This window comes from Agelaius tricolor, unplaced genomic scaffold, assembly GCF_023055355.1.
Source record: "Agelaius tricolor isolate 1412-34295 unplaced genomic scaffold, bAgeTri1.0.p SCAF_23, whole genome shotgun sequence".
NCBI classification, from domain to species: Eukaryota; Metazoa; Chordata; class Aves; order Passeriformes; family Icteridae; genus Agelaius; species Agelaius tricolor.
The window spans coordinates 7,676,736-7,695,573 of NW_027269283.1; the positions used below are offsets into that span (position 1 = coordinate 7,676,736).

The window sequence follows — 18,838 nt, forward strand, 5'->3', positions numbered from 1 at the left end:
ATGGAGTGTGACGTGAGGAGCACACTTGTCACAAGGGCTGCAGAAGGACAGCAGAGGGGGTGTCCCTTCCCTTGGGTCTGCAAACCCTTCTGTGCTCCATCCTCAGTTCCCCTCCTCATGCTGGAGTGAGAAAAATGCACAGAGACATTACACAGTGGGGAAAATGCACAGAGACCTTACACAGTGGGAAAATGCACAGAGAATTTGCACACCCCTGTGTGGCACTGTGGGCAAGGCTGTGAGCTGACCTTGGGGGACTCACCCATCTATTCAGCTGCTACTTGGGTAAGGAGGGAGCAGAATATTTTATTAAAGACTCCCTTTCTTCCCAGTTCTCATCAGTTCAGGAATGCACAGGCCACGCTGAGGAGCGCTCTGTACTCCTGCCCTCTGCCCTGGGCATCTCTGCCTGGAGAGGGTGAGGAAATTGCTGAGTCCAAAACCCAGACAAGGAAATCATTTTGCAATTTTTTTTTGGCCATCATGGGACACCCAGAATGCAGAACACAGCATGTCAAGAGCTGTTGACCCAAGGGTGGGTCCAGCTTGTTCCTCATACCCCACATGGTTGCAGTTGGCAGCCCAGACTCCTACAATTAATTTTTTCATATTTCTTTTAAAGTAGCCTCTTTCAAATCCCAACTACATACCCAAAATGAGCTACACAGACCAACTGCAAGCAGAGGCGAATCAAAATAATGGGCTCAAGGCCAGGAGTGGGGTTGCCAGGCACAAAACTCCCACTAATTAGATGGAACAGTTAAATGACAAAGTTTAGGTGCGGGCTGGGGGGTTGGAGTTGGGATTTCCCACCAGAGCAATCTTCAGGTGACCTAAAGTGCACATGAAAGATGTGAAGGGGTAATCTCTGTCTTTTGGGTGATGGCTGTGGGTGGTGGGATTTGGGAGGGGGTTTGGAGCATTTTGGAGTGTCCAAGTGTGACCAGGGCTGGGGAAGTGTGGCTGTGCTGACACTGTGAGAGCTGAAGGTTGCATTCCAGGGCTTGGCTGTGGATGCATTGCAAGCACCTGAGGCTGACTGAGACCCTGCATCAGGAAAAGATCTCCTGATTCTGAGGGGGACCCATCTCTGGTGGAAGCTGAGTGAGCACCAGATCCTGGGGGATCTGGGATGTGAATTCCCTGGGAATCCTCTGCAGCAGGGAATTAGTGTGAGGAGGCAAATGCTGTAGTGGGGTCACTCTGGGAGGTCATTGTAGACTGAAGGAAGAAAGGACCTTGGGGGTTATACACCCCCCAATATCCAGCCAGGAAACATCCAAACACTTCGGATCTTTTCTAAGGTTATGTCCTTAATTCTGTTTTAATCTCCCACATTTGTGGATGCAATTATTGTCCTATGGAAAAAAAAATATCCTCCCACACAAGTGAGATGAAGACTATTAGCTGGAGTCAGCCACTTGTGACAAGAGCTGCTCGAAGAACAGAGAGCTGTGTTTATGGTGCTCTGGTAAGAAGCAAAGAGCACACTTAAAAATAATGATTAAATAAAACAACAGCCGTTCTTCTTCTTCGAGAGCAGCAAGCCCGGCTCCAGCTGTGCCTGTCTCCCAGATGTGCCCGTGGGTCTGAGCGTGGGACTCCTGCCTGCAGACTCGTCCCGCCGGCAGACTCGTCGCACCAGACGAACCAGTTTCACTTTCAGAAATAGGAAGTTGGCCGGGAAGGGCCGGCGAGCGCCCAGACGCGTGCGGGTAACGCGGGCGGGCAGGATGAGCTCCCCGGCCGGCGGCAGCAGCCCCGCATCGCCCCGCGCCCCGGCCTCCCGGTGGGCATAGCCCACCGCATCCAGCGCACCGCCGGGCATGGAGCAGTTCGTCAGGAAGCGCCTGACCTTCCTGACATCCTTCTGGAACAAGCTCCGTCCCCGCTCCGTGACGGAGAGCTGCTCGCTGGGGTATCTTGGCTCTGATTCCGTTTCGCTCAACTCGGAGGCGACTTCCATTTCCTTCATCCCCAAGTCGTCTCTCTGTATCGCTTTGTACGCTTTCACAGCCCGCAGCGCCGAGGAGCTGAGCATAAGCGCAGGGGACAAACTGCGTGTCCTCAGAGAGGAGGGCGAGTATGTCTTAGCCCGGCGGCTGCTGGGGGAGCCGGCCATGGGCTACGTCCCCGCTGCCTACGTGGCCAACCTCAGCCAGGGCACCTCCGCCCACCGCCCGTAAGTATCCCCGGCTCTGGATGCACCGGGGGATGGATGGAGGCTGGGCTCGGGCAGGGAAAGGCAGCGCTCACCCTCCACAGCGGCGGCGAGCGCCAGATCCCCGTCCCCTGCTTTGGCCATCAGCGGCGCTGGGACTGAGCGGGGATCTGCCTTCCCCTGGGCACCCCTGCAGCCCCTGCAGCCCCTGCAGCTCCTGCAGGTCGTGGCAGCAGGGTGGAGGTGTTCGGCAAAGGAAGCGAGATTTGGGGGATGCGCCAGAGATGCCGGTGTCCCCTCCTGGCTGCATCACCCTCGCACGGGCTGGGCTGGCTCTGGGCTGGGTGCGGGGTGATGCTGGGCAGGGTTGAAAGGCTCCGGCTGCTTTCCCTCTTGTTGAAGGGGGCCCAGCAGGAAGAGAGGGAGCTGGGGTTCACTTGTACCTGAGCCCTGCCAGCTCCAAAGGGCTTGGGAGCACGGGAAGGAGCATTTTGGGTTGGTACCTGCCAGGAAGCCCAGATCTCTGCAGGGCCAGCTGTTGCTGCCATCCTGCTTAGCCAGGGCTGAGGGTTTCCTCCCGGTGGGTGCCTCTCCCAGCCGACAGGGAGCTCGGGGCATGTCTCAGCCCCCTGGCAGCCGGGGAAAGCCCAGCTCCTCGTTGCATAAGGCAGCCTGGTCCCGACACGTCGGGCGAAGCGCCCCGAGCCACAGCTGTTCCCTCCGTGCCCTGAGTCACCGAGCGCGGGGCTGCGGCACCCTGGGCACCCCCCGCACCCGCCCTGTGCTGGGTGGGGTGAAGGAGAGCAGCGGGAGAAGCCCGGGAAGGGTCCCTGATGTGCGGGTGGGATGGGAGAGACCCTCCCAGCGTGTGCTTTGAGGAAGGGAAATCCAGTCCGCTTGGGCTGTGCTGGGATCACACCCGTGTGGACAGCGGGGTCGGCTCCCTCCCTGCCTTATTCCCATGGCGTGGGACAGCTGGACAGGCTACAGGGGAGCGTGTAGCACACACACAGGTGTGTGTACCTGTGCGTGTACTTGTGTGTGTGCCTGTGTATGTGTGTACCCCTGTGTGTGCCTGTGTGTGTGTACATGTGTGTGTGTGTGCCTGTGTGTATGTGTGTGTACATGTGTGTGTACATATGTGTGTATGTGTGTGTACCTGTATGTGTGTATGTGTACATGTGTATACCTGTGTGCACCAGTGTGTGTGTACCTGTGTGTGTGTGCCTCTGTGTGTACCTGTGTGTGCACCAGTGTGTGTGTACCTGTGTTTGTGTGTGTGTGCCTGTGTGTGTGTGTGTACATGTGTATGTACCTATGTGTGTATATGTGTGTGTGTACCTGTATGTGTGTATACCTGTGTATACCTGTGTGTGTGTACCTGTGTGTGCACCAGTGTGTGTGTGTACATGTGTGTGTACCTGTGTGCATGTACCTGTGTATGTGTGCCTGTGTGTGTGTACCTGTACGTGTGTGTGTATGTGTACTTGTGTGTACCTGGGTGAGTACCTGTGTGTTATATGTGCGTGTGTGTACGTGCATATCCGTACCTATGTGTGTACCTATGTGTGTACATAAGTGTGTACCTGTGTGTACCTGTGTGTGTATATGTGCATGTGTGTACGTGTGTATGCGTACCTGTGTGTGCATACCTGTGTGTGTACATATGTGTGTACCTGTGTGTACCTGTGTGTGTGTACCTGTATGTGTATATGTGTACTTGTGTGTACCTGTGTGTGTACATATGTGTGTACCTGTGTGTACCTGTGTGTACCTGTGTGTGTGTACCCGTGTGAGCAGCAGCCGTGAGCAGGCGCTGCCCGGCCCCATCCTGCGGACAGGGGCATTGCCGAGCCGGGGCGTGCCAGGGCCGGACCGTGCGCGGCTTCCCCGCCGGAGCGAGCCGTGAGCGCTCGGGCAGACTCCGTGGAGCCGCGCCCCGGAGCTGCCTGCTAATTTGTTCACCCCATCGCTTATAATTTCCTGCGCGGCTTCTCAGACGCTGGCGATCCCAGCTAATAAACTTTTGGCTTCTCACGTCCTGGCTGCCTTAGGCTGGATGGAGCTGCATCCTCCTGTGCATCCCGCTGTGTCGGGAGCCAGCCAGCCAACCTGCCTTTCCTTACGGGAATTCAGAGATGAATCTCAGTGGTGTGACAGAGAAAAGGGACTTGGCTGGGTCCTCCCACGGCTCGGTGCTGTGGAGTCCCCAGCCAGCACTGCCAAGGCTGGAGTAGCAGAAGGCAATTGCCAGAGATGTTTCCATTGGTGCCATTTGCTGATGGGCTCAGAGCTGGTGCTGCCCATGAGCTGCAGGTCAAGAAGTGCAAGGGGATCCTGGGCCTGCAGATGTTGCTGACATGGCAGGACACAGGGACAATCTCTCCAGAGCATCTTCCTCACAGCACCAGGTGGTTGATGCTTTATCTACCACAGGCTGTCAGCCCAAGAGTGTAAATCTCACCTCAGGGCTTGGGATGGAGCTGAGACCTGGAGAGCAGTGTCCAGAGACTGGTGGAGGAAATGCTCCATCCCTGGCAGTGTTCAGTACCAGGGTGGAAGGGCCTTTGAGCAGCCTGGGCTAGTGGAAGGTGTCCCTGCCCATGGCAGGAGGGGTTGAATGAGGTGAGTTTTGGGATCCCTCCCAACCCAAACCATTCTGGGATTCTCTGATTCTGTGAAAAGGTCTGCAGGCAGTGAGCTGCAATAAACTGCAGCAAGTGCCTGTAAAGCCCACCCAATGGAACAGCTTTGGTGCAGGCACCCACATCTACAGGTTCTGAGACATGGACTAGCCACTGTGCCACTTGTTTGGTGGCTGCAGGAATGAGCAAACAGTGGGATCCCAGCAGCTGCTCCCCCTCCCCAGCTCAGAGGGTGCAAAATCCCCTGAAATGGATGCAGACTCATCTGTGCAGCATCCCCCTGCCCTGCTGTGACCCCTCTGCTCTGCTCCCCAGCTGGTACTTCAGCAAGATCAGCCGAAACGAAGCGGAGCAGCTCCTCCTCTCGCCTCCCAACCAGCACGGCTCCTTCCTCGTCCGGGACAGCGAGAGCAGCAAGGGAGAATACTCTCTCTCAGGTGACCTTGTGGCAATTATCCAGATATAATAAGCACAGGGAAAGGAAGCAGGCTGCTCCTTAGGAACAGCTCCTGGCTCGCTTAGCGTGGGGTGAAAACAAGAATAAGTTTAAAGCACTTTTCAGCGCCTTGTGGAAGGGAATGGGCTGCTTTCTGAGGGTGGGGGGAAAGTTTACAGAGCAGGGATGGATTGTTGAATCACTGTGGCAAAGGAAAGTGCATGGCTCCTGTCTGGGGTATGAAAGCCATAAACATTTCACTGCAGCTTAATGATGGTTTCGTGGCACTAACTCCCAGGATTTCATTCCAGTAGCTTTTGTCATCTGAGGGTTGTTTAAAAATATGCTGCCACTCCAGATTACCAGGGCCTGGGCTGCTCCCACATACTGAAATCTGAATTCAGGGGGTTTTGGACCAGGCAGTGCCATTACAATCTGTTTTAATCCCCATAAAAGGAATCCTAGGAAAATTCATGGCAAACTCTACATCCCACCATCAGTCCCTGAGCTATGGGAGTCACATATCCTCTTTGAGCAGTTCTGATGTTGTCTGAGCAGTCCGTGGTGGAATTATACCTGGCAATAAAGCTTATTTAATTATCCCTGATAATAAAGCATCACCTCTGTGGTCCAAAGGAGCCTGCCTCACAATGGCCAGGAGTCCTCTGGGCCAGGAGGTGGGAGCAGAAGGGAGGTGGGGAGTGGGATGAAGCAGTCCAGGGCAGAGTTGTGCTGCTTTAATTTTATTAGGTTGTTTGGAATCTCTAAAGGCAGAGGGTGGAGCCAGCAGGGAGGGAGGGGAGGGACTGATCTCTGCACAAATTGAGTTTTCCCCAACCTGGGCTTCCCCACAGTTCGAAACCACACCAAGGTCAGCCACTTCCGAATCTGCAAGAGCCCCAGGGGCAGCCTCTACATCCAGAAAGGGCACCCCTTTCCCAACATGGAGGAGCTGCTCGCCTTCTACACGGAGCACTGGAAGGTCATCCAGAGCCCCCTGCTGCAGCCCTGCAGCCCCGCGGTGCGTACGGGCACAGCTCGGCCCCGCTCCCCGCCCTCCCCGGGCTGGGAACGGGAAACCAGGGAAACCAGGGAAACTGCAAAGAATTAGTCTGTCCCTTTGGGTTTTGAGTTTGTTAAACTAAATTTAAAGCCCACCGTTAGTATAGCTGCCAGCATTGCCTTTGATCAGCCACGTTAAGGCATTTATATGTATTTTTGAGCAGAATTTTCTGAAATGTGTTGTCCGTCTCAAAGACTGGAGACCAAGCTGTTACAATCCCATTCAATACAGATTCTGGAAATACCTGCCCTTCCAATGTTTTCCTGAGAATATAAGACAAAACACATGTCTTTCATAAAGTTTTCACACCAATTAGTGCAGTGCTCATAAGTCTAATTACAGTATTAATCCCAAATTGCCAGCTCATTTCCTGATTAGAGTTCCATCTACTGATTATGACTTGGAAATAGCAATTAACCATGTGAATAATCCAAGAGTGAAATTGAAAGGTGTGGGATAAAAGAAATGCTTAATGAACTGAAGTCTAAATCAGCCATAATATGCAGTAATATTAATTCATGCATTTTTATTTATTGGTGGAGATGGAGAAAAGCCACTTTTGAGGTCTGATGAGGAGTGAATTATGACTTGAACTCCTGGTATTCCATGTGGTCTCCAAACTCTCCTGCTCGCACACCTGGGGTCCCAGCAGGGCTCATGCAGAGGATGCCCCGCGTGTTGTGTGCCTGCAGTGAGCACAGAGGGAAGGGCAGTGGAGCATGGCTGGTGGAGCACCATGTCCTGCTCCTCTGTGGGCACCAAGGGCTGCTGCAGGCTCCAGCAGCAGGTCCTGGCTGTCTGGCTGGGCCGAGTGAGCCGTTCCATGTCCATCTGACAGACTCCCCCCGAGAGGGACGGCTGGGAGCGCCCGCGCTGGGAGTTCACCCTGCGGAGGAAGCTGGGAGAGGGCTACTTTGGAGAGGTGTGGGAAGGGCTGTGGAGGAACACGGTGCCAGTGGCCATCAAGATCATTAAAGGTATGTGGAGAATCAGATGTTAACAGCAGCCAACTGAGTGTCTCGTTCACTGCCATTATCATTGACCCTCCTTTATTTCCTCATCCTCTTGGCCACTGTGAGTGTTTTATCATGCAAACTGCAGTAGGACCTGGTGAGGAGCCACTGGAATATTTCTGTGCACAAACCTAAGTTTGGGCTGTATCCCTATTAAATGGCTCCAGCCACTGGGTGTGTGACAAGTGACATCACATCAAATCAAATGGGTTTGTGATACATCAAGTCCTGATGGGACTATGAACCTGAAAATGGGACCCAAAGCCACATGGAAAACATCTCTTTGGCTCTGAAACACAGGTTGTGCAGAGCTTTGAGAGCTTTGAGAGCAGGGATGGGCTGTGAGGAGGTGAAAAAGGTCCTCATCCCAGTTGGAGGCACTGAGGTCCCAATGTCTACATGAGAAAGTGGCTCACAAGGTCTGTGTTGGCTTTGCCCCGCAGCTGACATGAAAGCAGAAGACTTCACCAAGGAGATTCAGAACCTGAAGCGCCTGAGGCATGAGAAGCTGATCCAGCTGCACGCCGTGTGCTCCCTGGAGGAGCCCGTGTACATCATCACCGAGCTCATGCGCAAGGGCAACCTCCACAGCTACCTCAACAGTGAGTGCTGTGCTGGCCCCCGGGGATGGGGGACCCTGGGCTGCTGCTCCCCGTGCCTCAGAATGGCCCTAGGAATCTGAATGGGGACCCTAAGAAAGTGCCAGCCTTGTTTCTGTCCTGTTTGGTCAGTGGTAACACAGAGCAATCCACGGGTAGATGGATGGGTGGAGATGGTCTTGGGATCACAAAGTCTGCCATGATCCTGTGGGTGTCCATGTGGGCTGGGTCTGTATCAACCCCTGGGAGCCCAAGCTCATTGGTAGGGAGCTTCATCCCTCCTCCACCTACCCTTGGTCTGCCAGCTCTCACCAGAGCACAGAATCTCACTGCTGTGTTTGGGCAGCTCCACCCTCTTTAGGAATGAAACAGCCAAACCTCCCCGTGGCTTTGTGCGTGTACAGAGCTCATAACATGCCATGGACCACTCATCACCCAGTTTAATTTTCTTGGCCTTTCTTTTCCTGACCCAGCACAATCAAACAAGCCTCTCCCACCAAGACCTGTTTTTCTACAGGGTACTTCCCCTTCCACCCACACTGACCTTGTGTCTGATTGGGGTTCCAGCAGCAGAGCTGGAGCTCACAGGTACAACAGGCTGAGAGGCCTGCAGGGAGGAGATTTGCATGGCAGAAGGTCACCTTTGCCTTTGAACAAGCCATGGATATCTGTGACCTTGGTGCTCTTCAGAGCCCACCCCTGTCCCATGCCTGAGGAGCACGTGGCTCTGCTGAACTTCCCACACAGCACAACAAGGATGATTAGACAGGAGCACAAATTTGAGGTTTTACATCATCCTCATGTCCCACACTGCCAGCACAGGGTTTCCTTCCAAACCAAAACACCAAAAAAGGTGTTGGTAGATTGCCCCCAATGCTTGGATTGTCTGGATTAACAGGTCCTGAAGGGAAGTCCCTGGGCACCTCCCACCTGCTCAACATCTCCTGCCAAGTGGCCGATGGGATGAGGTACCTGGAGGAGAAGCACATTGTCCACCGGGATCTGGCAGCCAGAAACATCCTGGTTGGAGAGGAACTCACCTGCAAAATCGCTGATTTCGGACTTGCCCGGCTCCTCAAGGTCAGCTCAGGGGATGCTGTGGTCCCTCCCTGCCACCACTCGAGCTCATAGAGCTGTCCCATGGTGGAGGCATTCCCTGCCATCCCCAAAACCCATGGCTGTGTTGTTCACCCCATCCTCATGTCCTGTCTGCCATTGCTTTTCAGGATGACATTTATTCCACCAGCAGCAGCACTAAAATCCCAGTGAAGTGGACGGCCCCAGAGGCAGCCAACTACCGCACCTACTCCCTCAAGTCTGACGTCTGGTCCTATGGGATTCTGCTCTACGAGGTCTTCACATATGGACAGATCCCCTACGAAGGTAGGGCTGCTGCCCCACTCCATGAAATGCTATATTGTCCCTTCCCTAAGGGATATGGAAGCAGCTCCTGGAGCATGGGCAGGTTATTGTCCATTTAGGGGTGGCTTAGAGGGATATTCAGTGGTTGCAGAGCAGGTGCAGGAGCTGGGGGCAGGAAGCTGGTCTGCATCTCCCACATCCTCTTTTCTACCACCTCTCTGGCACAGAGACACCATCTCACAGCACCACCAGTGACATCTTGGCCACTGCAGATGTACCTTCAGGGCATCCTCTGGGGACATGAGACTCAGGGGCTTCTCCTCCTTCCTTGCAGGAATGACAAACCAAGAAACCGTACGGCAAATCACCAGGGGCTACCGCCTGCCCCGGCCCAGCCCCTGCCCTCCTGAGATCTACAGCATCATGCTGGAGTGCTGGAGTGGCAACACAGAGGAGCGCCCCACCTTCCTGGCCCTGAGGGAGAAGCTGGGCTTCATCTACAGGCGGCTGCTCAGCTCCCTCTCCTGAGGGACCCCTTCCCACCATCCTTCCTGCACAAGCCCCTCCAGGCCAGCTCTTGCCAAGAAGTTCCTTCCTTCTGGTTTGCCCTCTGACAGGGCTACAAGGAAAGCACATTCCCCTCAGAAAACAGCCTGTGGTCCCTCACAGCCAGGGCGCAGGGAGGTGGCCAAGGCAGAAAGCAACAAGTTGTGCAGAACTCGTTGCCAGCGCTTGGCTGTGTAACAGTTTGGAGAAGCCCCATGGAGGCATCACTCAAAGTTTACATCGTGGTTCACACAGTAGGGTGGGAGGCCTCTGCTGCTCCCCACACAAACGTGAAGGTTTGCAGTTCATGTTCAGTTGTGGCTCTGCTTGATTTATCTTGTAGTGTGTGTTCGGTGTATTTATCAATAAATGCGTGTGCATCCACCCACAGGAGTCCTTGCAGGGCGTTGCTGGATGCTCCTCACCCAGCACACTGCTCCATTCCCTCCCAGGAATCATGGAATGGCTTGAGTTGGAAAGGTCCTAAAGCTCCTCTTGTTCCAACCCCCCTGGCATGGACAGGGACACCTTCCACTAGAGCAGGTTGCTCCAAGCCCTGTCCAACCTGGGTGTGAACACTTCCACGGGTGGGTTCAAGGAGCCCACCAAGGACTGAATTGCAGCCAGCCCCACTCTTGCAACCACAGATAAAACCATTCTCGTGGCTCTTTGGACTCTATTCACCCACCCAAGTACCCCTAAGTGCCTGTGCCACCCCTTTCCCTGGCAGCAGCTCCCCACATGCCCTGAGCACTCTGCACAGTAAGCTCCTGACTGGGCTGCTCTGCTCTGGATCCTTGTCTCACTCACCATCCTGTGGTTATTCCAAGAAAAATTAATGTCTGTGTCCTAATATTGAATGCCTCCTTATCCCAGGTGCAAGCAACAAAGGTAAAACTCTGCATCACCCTACTCTGCTCTTTATCCCACCCATGGGGCAAGCCAAGAGATGCTCCCACCACCCTCAGCTCCTCCCTAATCCCAGGATCTGGCATTGCAGGGGGACCTTGAGCCTCTGGTCCCTCCCTAGCCACGGCAGAGTTTGCTGCACCAAGTCCCTGTTGCCTCCTGCCACGCACACTCCCAGAGGCTGGACTGCCCTTGGCAGCAGTGGAAGGACACATGGAAAAGCAGCAATTGGAGCAAGGTCAAGGCTCCAGGCAGGTGCAGGCAGGGGCAGCCCGAGGGGGGCTGTTAGAGCCCTGACACAATTGTGGCACTGGTGGCAGGAGCAGACAGGCTGTGGGTGAAAGGCAACTGGCAGAGGTTTAGAATTCCTCCTGACAAGCTCATCTTGCCCCTTTGCAGGTGACCAGGGGACTGAGCCAACAGCAACGTTGGAATTTATAAAGTTAATAAAGTTTATGTAACATTCCCCACTCCTGGGCAGTGTCCATGCTGTGCAGAACAGCAGAAACAAGTCTGGCTGTTGGCTGAGCGAGTCTCCAAGCACGAGGGGCCTGGAAAGGGGAGACAGGAATGTGGTCTAGGGTGGGATGAAGCCTGCTCTGTTCCTGTCCACAGAGCTGCAGCCCTGTCCCTGTCCCAGCAGCTCTTGGTTAGAGTATTCCCAGATGGAAAAAGCAACAGGTTGTGTTTGGACATGGTTGCAAGAGGAAATCCTCTCCTTGCACAAACATTTTGCAGCCTGATCAAACACCTGAGCAGAGAGCACAGCTATGCCCAGCCCAGGTCCTCCCCTGCAGGAAAATAAAGACTGAAGGCATATGCAGCAGGTGAAGGGTTGTGGCACACTGAGGAAGGGCAGGGAGCTGCTGCACCCCAGAATCACAGAATGGTTTGGGTTGGAAGGGACCTTCAAGCTCACCTGGTTCCAGCCCCCTAGAGCAGGCAGCTCAAATGGCAATAAAGACAGTAAATCAGTAAATCTGCAGGTCTGGCTGCCACCAGATGGAGCTCAAAAATAAGCAGGAGGAGAAGGGCGTGCGTGGGGCGGTGGGGCTGGTGTGGGGCACAGCCATCCGTGGGGGGCTACCCGGAGGTGCCAGCGGGGCTGGCGGGGCACCAGCCCGTCACACACACGGCCCCAAACCAGCTCACTCAGCAGTCACAGTGACCTCTTGGGGATGTGGAGAGGGAATATGGGGATGTAATGGCACGGTGCTGCCCACAGCAGTTTTCCTTCCTCCTCCTCCTCCTCCTCTGCTGCATAAAAAGCCAATCCACAGCCTGGGTTTGCCCTCCAGCACGGTCTGCTGGGTTTTGGCATTTCTCAGAGGCATTACTTGTTTTCTAAAAGTAGATAAACTTGGTAGGGGCGGTGAACCCAAATTTTCCTATCTGCTCCCAGGATCTCAGCCTGAGCTGGGCACTGCAGCCCTACCCCAAAAACTGGATCAGGCTTTTCTTTAATCCACTCCCCCCAAAACTGGATCAGGCTTTTCTTTAATCCACTCCCCCAAAAACTGGATCAGGCTTTTCTTTAATCCACTCCACAAAGTCAGGAATGCTGGGGTCCCAGTCCTTCCAGCACTGCTCCAGAGTGGGCACTGCAGATCCTGTTGTCACAGGTACCTCCTGCTCCACTTGCTGCCTGGCATGTGCCCGTGTGAGGATTCAAGGATGGGAGCCTTGACCCAGTGGCATTTGGAAGCAGCCTCAGGCTAATGCGATGTATTTCAGCTGCACAGCTCATTTCTATTTTTAAGGTCTCACATCAGCGTTTGAAGGGTGAGGGGGAAGCAAAGCTGCTGGAGGGAAATAAACCAAACCAAAACAACCCCCAGCAGCAAGAGGCAGGGAATGGAGAGGAATATTCCTCACTGGAGGCGGCGGGGTGGCACGAGGGCTGCTGCAAAGGACGAGCGAGCAGAAAACACCAGCACGAGTTTTTAGCAAATATGTGCATTAATCAGCAGTAAAAACACCATCCAGGGAGTAGAGGGGGGACATCAGACCCTGTGGAATGCCACGGGGGGTGGGTGCTTGTCCCTCCCTACAGGAAGAAGGGGATTGATTAGGGAGGTGTGCAGGATATGGGGAACCCCTTTCATTGTCTTCTACTGCACAATGTTCCCCTTGCTACCCCACCACAGCAGCAACATGAGGACACGGGAAATCAGCTGGAATCAAGAATCACTTAGGCTGGAAAAGCCCTCTAAGATCATTGAGTTCAACAGCTCCCCCAGCACTGCTGAGCCCACCACCAACCCATGTCCCCAAGTGCCACATCCACAGGTCTGTTAAACCCCTCCAGGGATGATGGGGACTCCCATGCTTGGGAACTCTTTCTGTGTGGAAATTTTTCCTGATATCCAGCCCAAACCTCTCCTGCCACAATTTGAGGCTGTTCCACAGAATTGTGAAATCAGAGTTTTCTCTCATCACTTGTTACTTGAGAAGAGAGACACCCACAGCAGTGGAGATAGAAACAGAACAAAAATAAATGTGCTTGGCTGTCAGATGCTTTTCCAAAATGTCTGCAGGCTGTGAAAGGATAAGAAAGGCCCTAAAAGCCTTTCAATCCCAAGCAAAAAAAAAAAGGCAATGCCAAGGGCTTTGCTCTCAGAAATGCAATGAAGCTGCCCAGGAGCACATTTGGGGGGATCTGGACTCTCTCTGTATCTCCACTCCCAGCAGAGAAGGAGTCTGAGTCTGTGACACTTCACAGACATTCAGGAAAACAGCCTTTAGTTCAGCAGGGTTTTTCCAGGTAGTTTTGCTTCACTGGACAGGGAGCCATGGGCAGAAGGGCAGCCTCTGACAGGTTTTGCAGTCCCTGCTGTAAATCCACCCCACCTTGGAGCAATGTGGGGATGAACTTAACCTTCATCCAGCATCCAAACACTGGATAGGGGAGCATTCATGTGCTCATGGCATCACAGAGCAGCTCACTTAGAGCTGGATCAGGCTGGGGAACATGCCCAGATGCAAGCCAGGGATGTGGCATCGGTGCCTTTGCCCTGTCACTGCCTCCCCTGGGTGCCTGAGGACAGTTGCTGGGTTTGTCCCTCCATGATCACAAGACCAACAAGCATATACAGGAATATTGACTTTACCTTTGTGTGTCCACACTGATTTCCAAGCTTGGAAAAAAATATTTGTCTCTCCAAAATATATGGCTTTTGCTGGCAACCAGCAACAGAGGAGATCCCTGAGGCACCCTGGGGTTGAGCAGCACCCAAAGAGCTTTGCTGGGCCTGGGAAAACCATGGAGCAGTGCCACAACCACATGTCCCAGCCAGCCAGCCCACCTTGCCTTGTCTTACTCAGAAAGGGTTTATTTTATCTTGATTTGCCTGTGTTTCATGAAGTTTAAAGGCAGCCCCACAACAACTGCAGTTTGCTGCCTGACTGGAAGTCACATCAGATCAGCTGCCATGGACATGGGGGTCACCTTCAGGGTGCTGGCAGTGCTGGAAGAGCCCTGAAGCCCCCCCCCCTTGGATGCACACACAGACACAGGGGGAGCAGAGGTGCCAGTGCTGCCCTGGCCCCTCGGAGGGACAGGGGACACAGACACTCTGCCCTGACAAGGACCAGGGCCTGGGGAAGCAGAGCTCAGGGAAAAGCTTACTCAACACTTTCCACTGTAAAAACAACAGAACTGGAAGTGACCCTGGGTGTCCCTGCAGGCAGCCACAAAGCAGAGCAGACACTTGCCCCCAGCTGCTCCCTGCCCTTTGTCCTGCCAGCACGGGGCACCAGGAGGCAAAGCCACAGCTCAGGGGTCCCATGGCCTCAGCTGCCATCAGCAGCCCCCAGTGCCCACAGGGACAGCCCCACACCTCGTGCTGTGGCTGGGAGCAGACAGGAAGATTTGGCACCTTTAAATGAGCCTCTGCAAGGTTGGTGTTTTTGCCTCCAGCAGGAACAAAGGCGCTCCCTTCATGCAGGCTCTTGTTTTCCCAGCTATTGGGCTGGTCACAGAAAGATCAAACAGCCAAACTGAATAATTGAAGGCAAAAATCAGGCAAAACAGCACCTGGGGCAGTTGGGGTCCAGGGCTGCAAAGCCTCTGAGCTGCCATCCACACCATGAGCTCCAGCCTGATATCCAGGTCCATAAAATGCATGTTTTGAGCAAGTTTAACCTCTCTCCTCACTGTGGAGGGGTCACTGTGCACCCAAATCCTTCCCCAGCCCCAGCCACACCTGCTCAGGCCCTGGCACTCGCTCCTACCCCTGGAGCTACCAGAGCAGCCGTGTGCTCGGGGAACAAAACAAGTTCAGTGCCAGCAGGGACAGGCTGTGTAGCCAAGTAAGGAGAGAAGAGGGCGAGGGAAGGCGTTTGCAACACCAGCACAGCCCAGCCAGGTCCTGCTCATGTGCAAAACACACAGAGCCAGGCTGGCACGTGGTATTGGCACCACATCCTGCTGCTGCTGCGCTGTGTCCTGCTCCAGCCCCACCAACACCCCCCTCCACGGACAAAGAAAACAACCCACAACGTCTTAAAAGGCTGCTCAAGTTTATTCATTACCATTGCACGAGTTTAGGGTAATAAAAACGTGTTTCTGCGTGTGCTTCGAGAGGACTTAGTTACACCGGGAGAGAGTAAAAAAGGCTGGAGTGGAATCGTCGGGGTCGCTGCGGTTTTCCATGAGAAAGCAGCGCATTTTGCCTAGAGCAGCCGGCTATTCTACAGGGGAGGGGCTGTGCCCGCCGGGTGGGAGGGAGCGGCCGCGATGCTCGACTCGCTGGCGTGGCGCCTCCGGCCCGCGCCCGGGGCTGCCACCAGCCCGCAGGCCACCGGTCCTGTGGCCACCCGCAGGGCTCCCAGGCTGCAACACACAGCACAGACACGGTCAGCCATCGTGCCGGCCCCCAAACCGGGCACTACTGCTCTGTGTTAAGCCGGGAGCCCTGGGCATGGATGGGTCCATGGGGTCAGGATGTGCCCTGGGGGTGCAGCAGGGATAGCCTCTGGTGCTGCTCCCCCGTGTCACCCCAAAGCACTCACCTCTCCTGGGACTCTGACACCGTTGTCATGGCTGGGTGAGTCGTCTTCCCAAAGAAGAAGCTGGCCCACCACTGGCCGGGGTCAGACTTGGGCAGGTCTGAGGAGCGGTGCAATGCCAGGTCAGTGCGACCTGGGCACCCCAACCTCACCCCACAGGAGGGGCTGGGTCACCTCCAGGAAGAGCTGCCATGAGCCAGGACAGGTGACACTTACCTGGGCCATGGGGGATGACCTCCCCAGAGTACTCTGAGCTGCAGGAGCTGGTGCTGGATGTGGAGCTCAGGCGCCCTGTGGGAAAAATCACGGCCATCAGAACCACTGCTGACCCGTGGTCATGCCATGAGAAGGAAAACACAGCCTTGGTGAGGCTGTGCCTGGGTGATACAGCTCAGCCTCATCACTGACTCACTCCACTGCTTGCCCAGTTTAGTGCCAGGCCAGCAAAAACCACTAGGAAGGGAATACTGGGGAGATTCCAGCTGCAGGGAGCTGAAAAACACCTGAACACCTCTGCAGGAAAAAACCTGCAACCCCAAGGACAACATTTAGTGGCCTTGAGAGATGACTTGAGGCCAAGAGGATGCAAATTCCTGTGTATAATCCATGTGCTTTTAGTACAACAGCTACAAGCCTGCTGCTTGTTTCATCTCAGGGGAATCCTTTAATTCCCTCTGGTTTAAGCAATCCACTAAACCAGAAACTCTCTCCCAGATGAGGAACGAGGAGCAACCATTGCCCAGACTGGTTTTGGAGCTCATTTCTGAAGCAACAGTGCAAGGTGAAACCATCCACCCCATCCCCTAGGATCTTAGTAACAAGTGAAGAGATTTGAGCCCACTCAGCAGCTGGTACAGAAGGGCTGGGGGGCCCTGAGGAGGGTCTGGGCAGCAGCAGGGCCACTGCTGGCTTTGCCCTTTCCTCACCAAACACTCACATGGGGCTGCAGCTGAAGGCACAGAGCCGAGCTCAGCTCCACCTGAGCATCCCCCCACATCCCCACAGCTGGCAGAGACCCCCATGTGCTCACCCAGCCCCCCAGCCCCCAGCCTGCCCTTACTTCTGCGATAGTTGTGCGTGGCCATGAGCGAGCCGCTGGATGGGATGGATGCCATGGTTCCTGATCTTGGTTCTTGTGCAGATCTGAACCTGGGAGCACAGGGGCAGCTGTCAGCACCCACCCTGACCCAGCCCTGCACCCCCAAAAGCTGCAGGGGTGTAAATGGAGCCATTTACAGAGTTCCATTGCTAGCCCTGCACTGGGAACAGCGGCTGGTGCTCACTGCACACAGATTAAACCCACAGAGCTCCAAGAGCTACGTGCAAAGCCAAAATAATTCCGTCATACACAACTGCCTGCGCAGAGCACAGCCTGGCACAGCCCCTTCCCGACCCCCCAGCCCCACCCCGGGTGTTTTTCTTGCAGGAATCCAACTCCCCTCCTTAGGTCAACATCTGGAGTTACAAAATCCCGGGCGGATGTTGCATAAGAAGCACAGAAACCTTGAGCTGGGGCACAGACCGAGGGTGTTCCTGCAAGAAACTCCAGCCCCAGCCTGTCCTGAGCTGGGGCACACACCGAGGGTGTTCCTGCAAGAAGTTCCAGCCCCAGCCTGTCCTCGGCAGCCTCCCCATCAGCCAGAACCGGGACAAACCCGCCCGCACTTCACCTTTGATGTGGTCCAGCTCCAGTTCTGAACTGGAGTTCTTTCTGAACTGGAGCTCCAGTTCTTTCCCTCTTCCGGGTACAAAACCCCTTCCTGCCAGCAGCGAACTCTTCCTACAGCCCGACCCCTTATTCTCCAAGAAAGCTCCAAAAGCCGCTCAGGGGGTCACAGCTGCCAACAGCTGCCGGACACCCGGGGGGAATCAGCCTTAGTGGGGAAACTGAGGCACGGCGAAATTCCACCCGACAGCGACCCCAGCGCGGCCTCCTGGCAAAGCAAAGGCTCGGGGCCGCCCCGCTCCCCCCCGGCAGCGCACCTGGGCCGTGTGCGGGTCCGGCGGGCTCCGGGCAGGGCAGGGCAGGGCAGGGCAGGCCGGGGTCCGGCGCGGATCGCTCGGTGGCACCGCACGGCCTGAGCCGCGGCGCTGCCGAGCCGCCCCCGCGCCAGCGCCGCTTTATCCGCGCCGGGCACGCCCGGCCAGCGCTCCGCCAATGGCAGCGGGGGCGCGCCCGACACGCCCCTGCCCTCCATCCATCGCGACTGTCGCGGCCGGGACGGGGGACACCCGCCCAGCGCTCGAGAAACGCTGCAACAACGCCCGGAGCCCCGAGAGAGGCGTTCCGCCCAAAAATCCTGCTCGTCTGAGGTGGTTCAGCTCCAGCTCCGAGCTGGAGAAGTTTCTTTCTCCTTTCAAGCAATGCTGGGTTTAAAATGAGGGTAAACATGAGAAATAAATAAATAGGGATTCGAAGGGGCTTTATCAGTTTTGGAAAAGAACCCTTTATTTCAGAGGAAAAGCTTGCAGCAAGGCCAAAGTACCGCCCACAGCACAGAGCAGCTCCTCCGTGTTTGGGCACCAGGGTAGCATCCTGTACAGGGCTGCTGCTCCATGAACCACTGGTTTTGTGAGGCTGGGAGAGCCAAGGCAATGGATGTGTAAGAGGAAGCAGATCTGTTGAAGAGGAACAGAAACTTCGCAGACAATTTCCTTCTGTTTGGGATGGAAATGGGGTTGAGAACAAAACACACAAAGAGAAGCCAAACCTTAAGGTATCCCCACAACGGTAGTTTGGTATTTGTTATACCTAAAAGATTGCTCATTTTGTCTCCCCTAAATTTCAGTAATGACCCTCCCAAAAATCCCGCCCACTCCTCATCTCTTCATTTCTGAGGTGGTTCAGCTCCAGTTCCGAGCTGGAGAAGTTTCTTTCTCCTTTCAAGCAATGCTGTGTTTAAAATGAGGGTAAACACGAAAAATAAATAAATAGGGATTCAAGGGATTCTGAACTGGCTGGGCTTTATCAGTTTTGGAAAAGAACCCTTTATTTCAGAGAAAAAGCTTGCAGCAAGGCCAAAGTACAGCCCACAGCACAGAGCAGCTCCTCCGTGTTTGGGTAGCAGGGTAGCATCCTGTACAGGGCTGCTGC

At 54.9% G+C, this 18,838-nt stretch overlaps 2 protein-coding genes across 3 annotated transcripts; one reads left to right on the plus strand and one right to left on the minus strand.

The window, feature by feature from the left end:
- The first annotated feature begins 1,415 nt into the window (after positions 1–1,415).
- On the plus strand, positions 1,416–10,213 carry LOC139599474 (tyrosine-protein kinase Srms-like). 2 transcript variants are annotated; one of them, XM_071446776.1, is made up of 9 exons: positions 1,418–1,918; positions 2,017–2,182; positions 5,122–5,243; positions 6,097–6,263; positions 7,144–7,282; positions 7,762–7,920; positions 8,816–8,997; positions 9,144–9,300; positions 9,614–10,213. In XM_071446776.1, the coding sequence occupies exons 2-9, from the start codon at positions 2,121–2,123 to the stop codon at positions 9,805–9,807; spliced, it is 1,182 nt and encodes a 393-aa protein (XP_071302877.1). In that variant the 5' UTR covers positions 1,418–1,918; positions 2,017–2,120; the 3' UTR covers positions 9,808–10,213. The 2 variants fall into 2 exon arrangements, with proteins under 2 accessions (XP_071302876.1, XP_071302877.1); XM_071446775.1 differs by having other exon boundaries at positions 1,416–2,182.
- A 5,025-nt stretch (positions 10,214–15,238) lies between these two features.
- Positions 15,239–17,891, minus strand: PPDPF (pancreatic progenitor cell differentiation and proliferation factor). The gene is made up of 5 exons (XM_071446786.1): positions 17,728–17,891; positions 16,805–16,893; positions 15,961–16,035; positions 15,748–15,844; positions 15,239–15,568 (listed from the first exon to the last, which is right to left on the minus strand). Exons 2-5 carry the CDS (start codon positions 16,857–16,859, stop codon positions 15,427–15,429), a joined length of 369 nt encoding a protein of 122 aa, XP_071302887.1. The 5' UTR covers positions 16,860–16,893; positions 17,728–17,891; the 3' UTR covers positions 15,239–15,426.
- Positions 17,892–18,838: the final 947 nt, after the last annotated feature.

Coding starts and splice junctions, on each gene's coding strand:
- LOC139599474 (XM_071446775.1), top strand. CDS start 1,827: ATGGAGCAGTTCGTCAGGAAGCGCCTGACCTTCCTGACATCCTTCTGG. Junction 2,183..5,121: donor GGCACCTCCGCCCACCGCCC/GTAAGTATCCCC, acceptor TCTGCTCCCCAG/CTGGTACTTCAGCAAGATCA. Junction 9,301..9,613: donor TGGACAGATCCCCTACGAAG/GTAGGGCTGCTG, acceptor CCTTCCTTGCAG/GAATGACAAACCAAGAAACC.
- PPDPF (XM_071446786.1), bottom strand. CDS start 16,859: ATGGCATCCATCCCATCCAGCGGCTCGCTCATGGCCACGCACAACTAT. Junction 16,036..16,804: donor CACGCACAACTATCGCAGAA/GTAAGGGCAGGC, acceptor TTTTTCCCACAG/GGCGCCTGAGCTCCACATCC. Junction 15,569..15,747: donor GTGTCAGAGTCCCAGGAGAG/GTGAGTGCTTTG, acceptor TGTGTGTTGCAG/CCTGGGAGCCCTGCGGGTGG.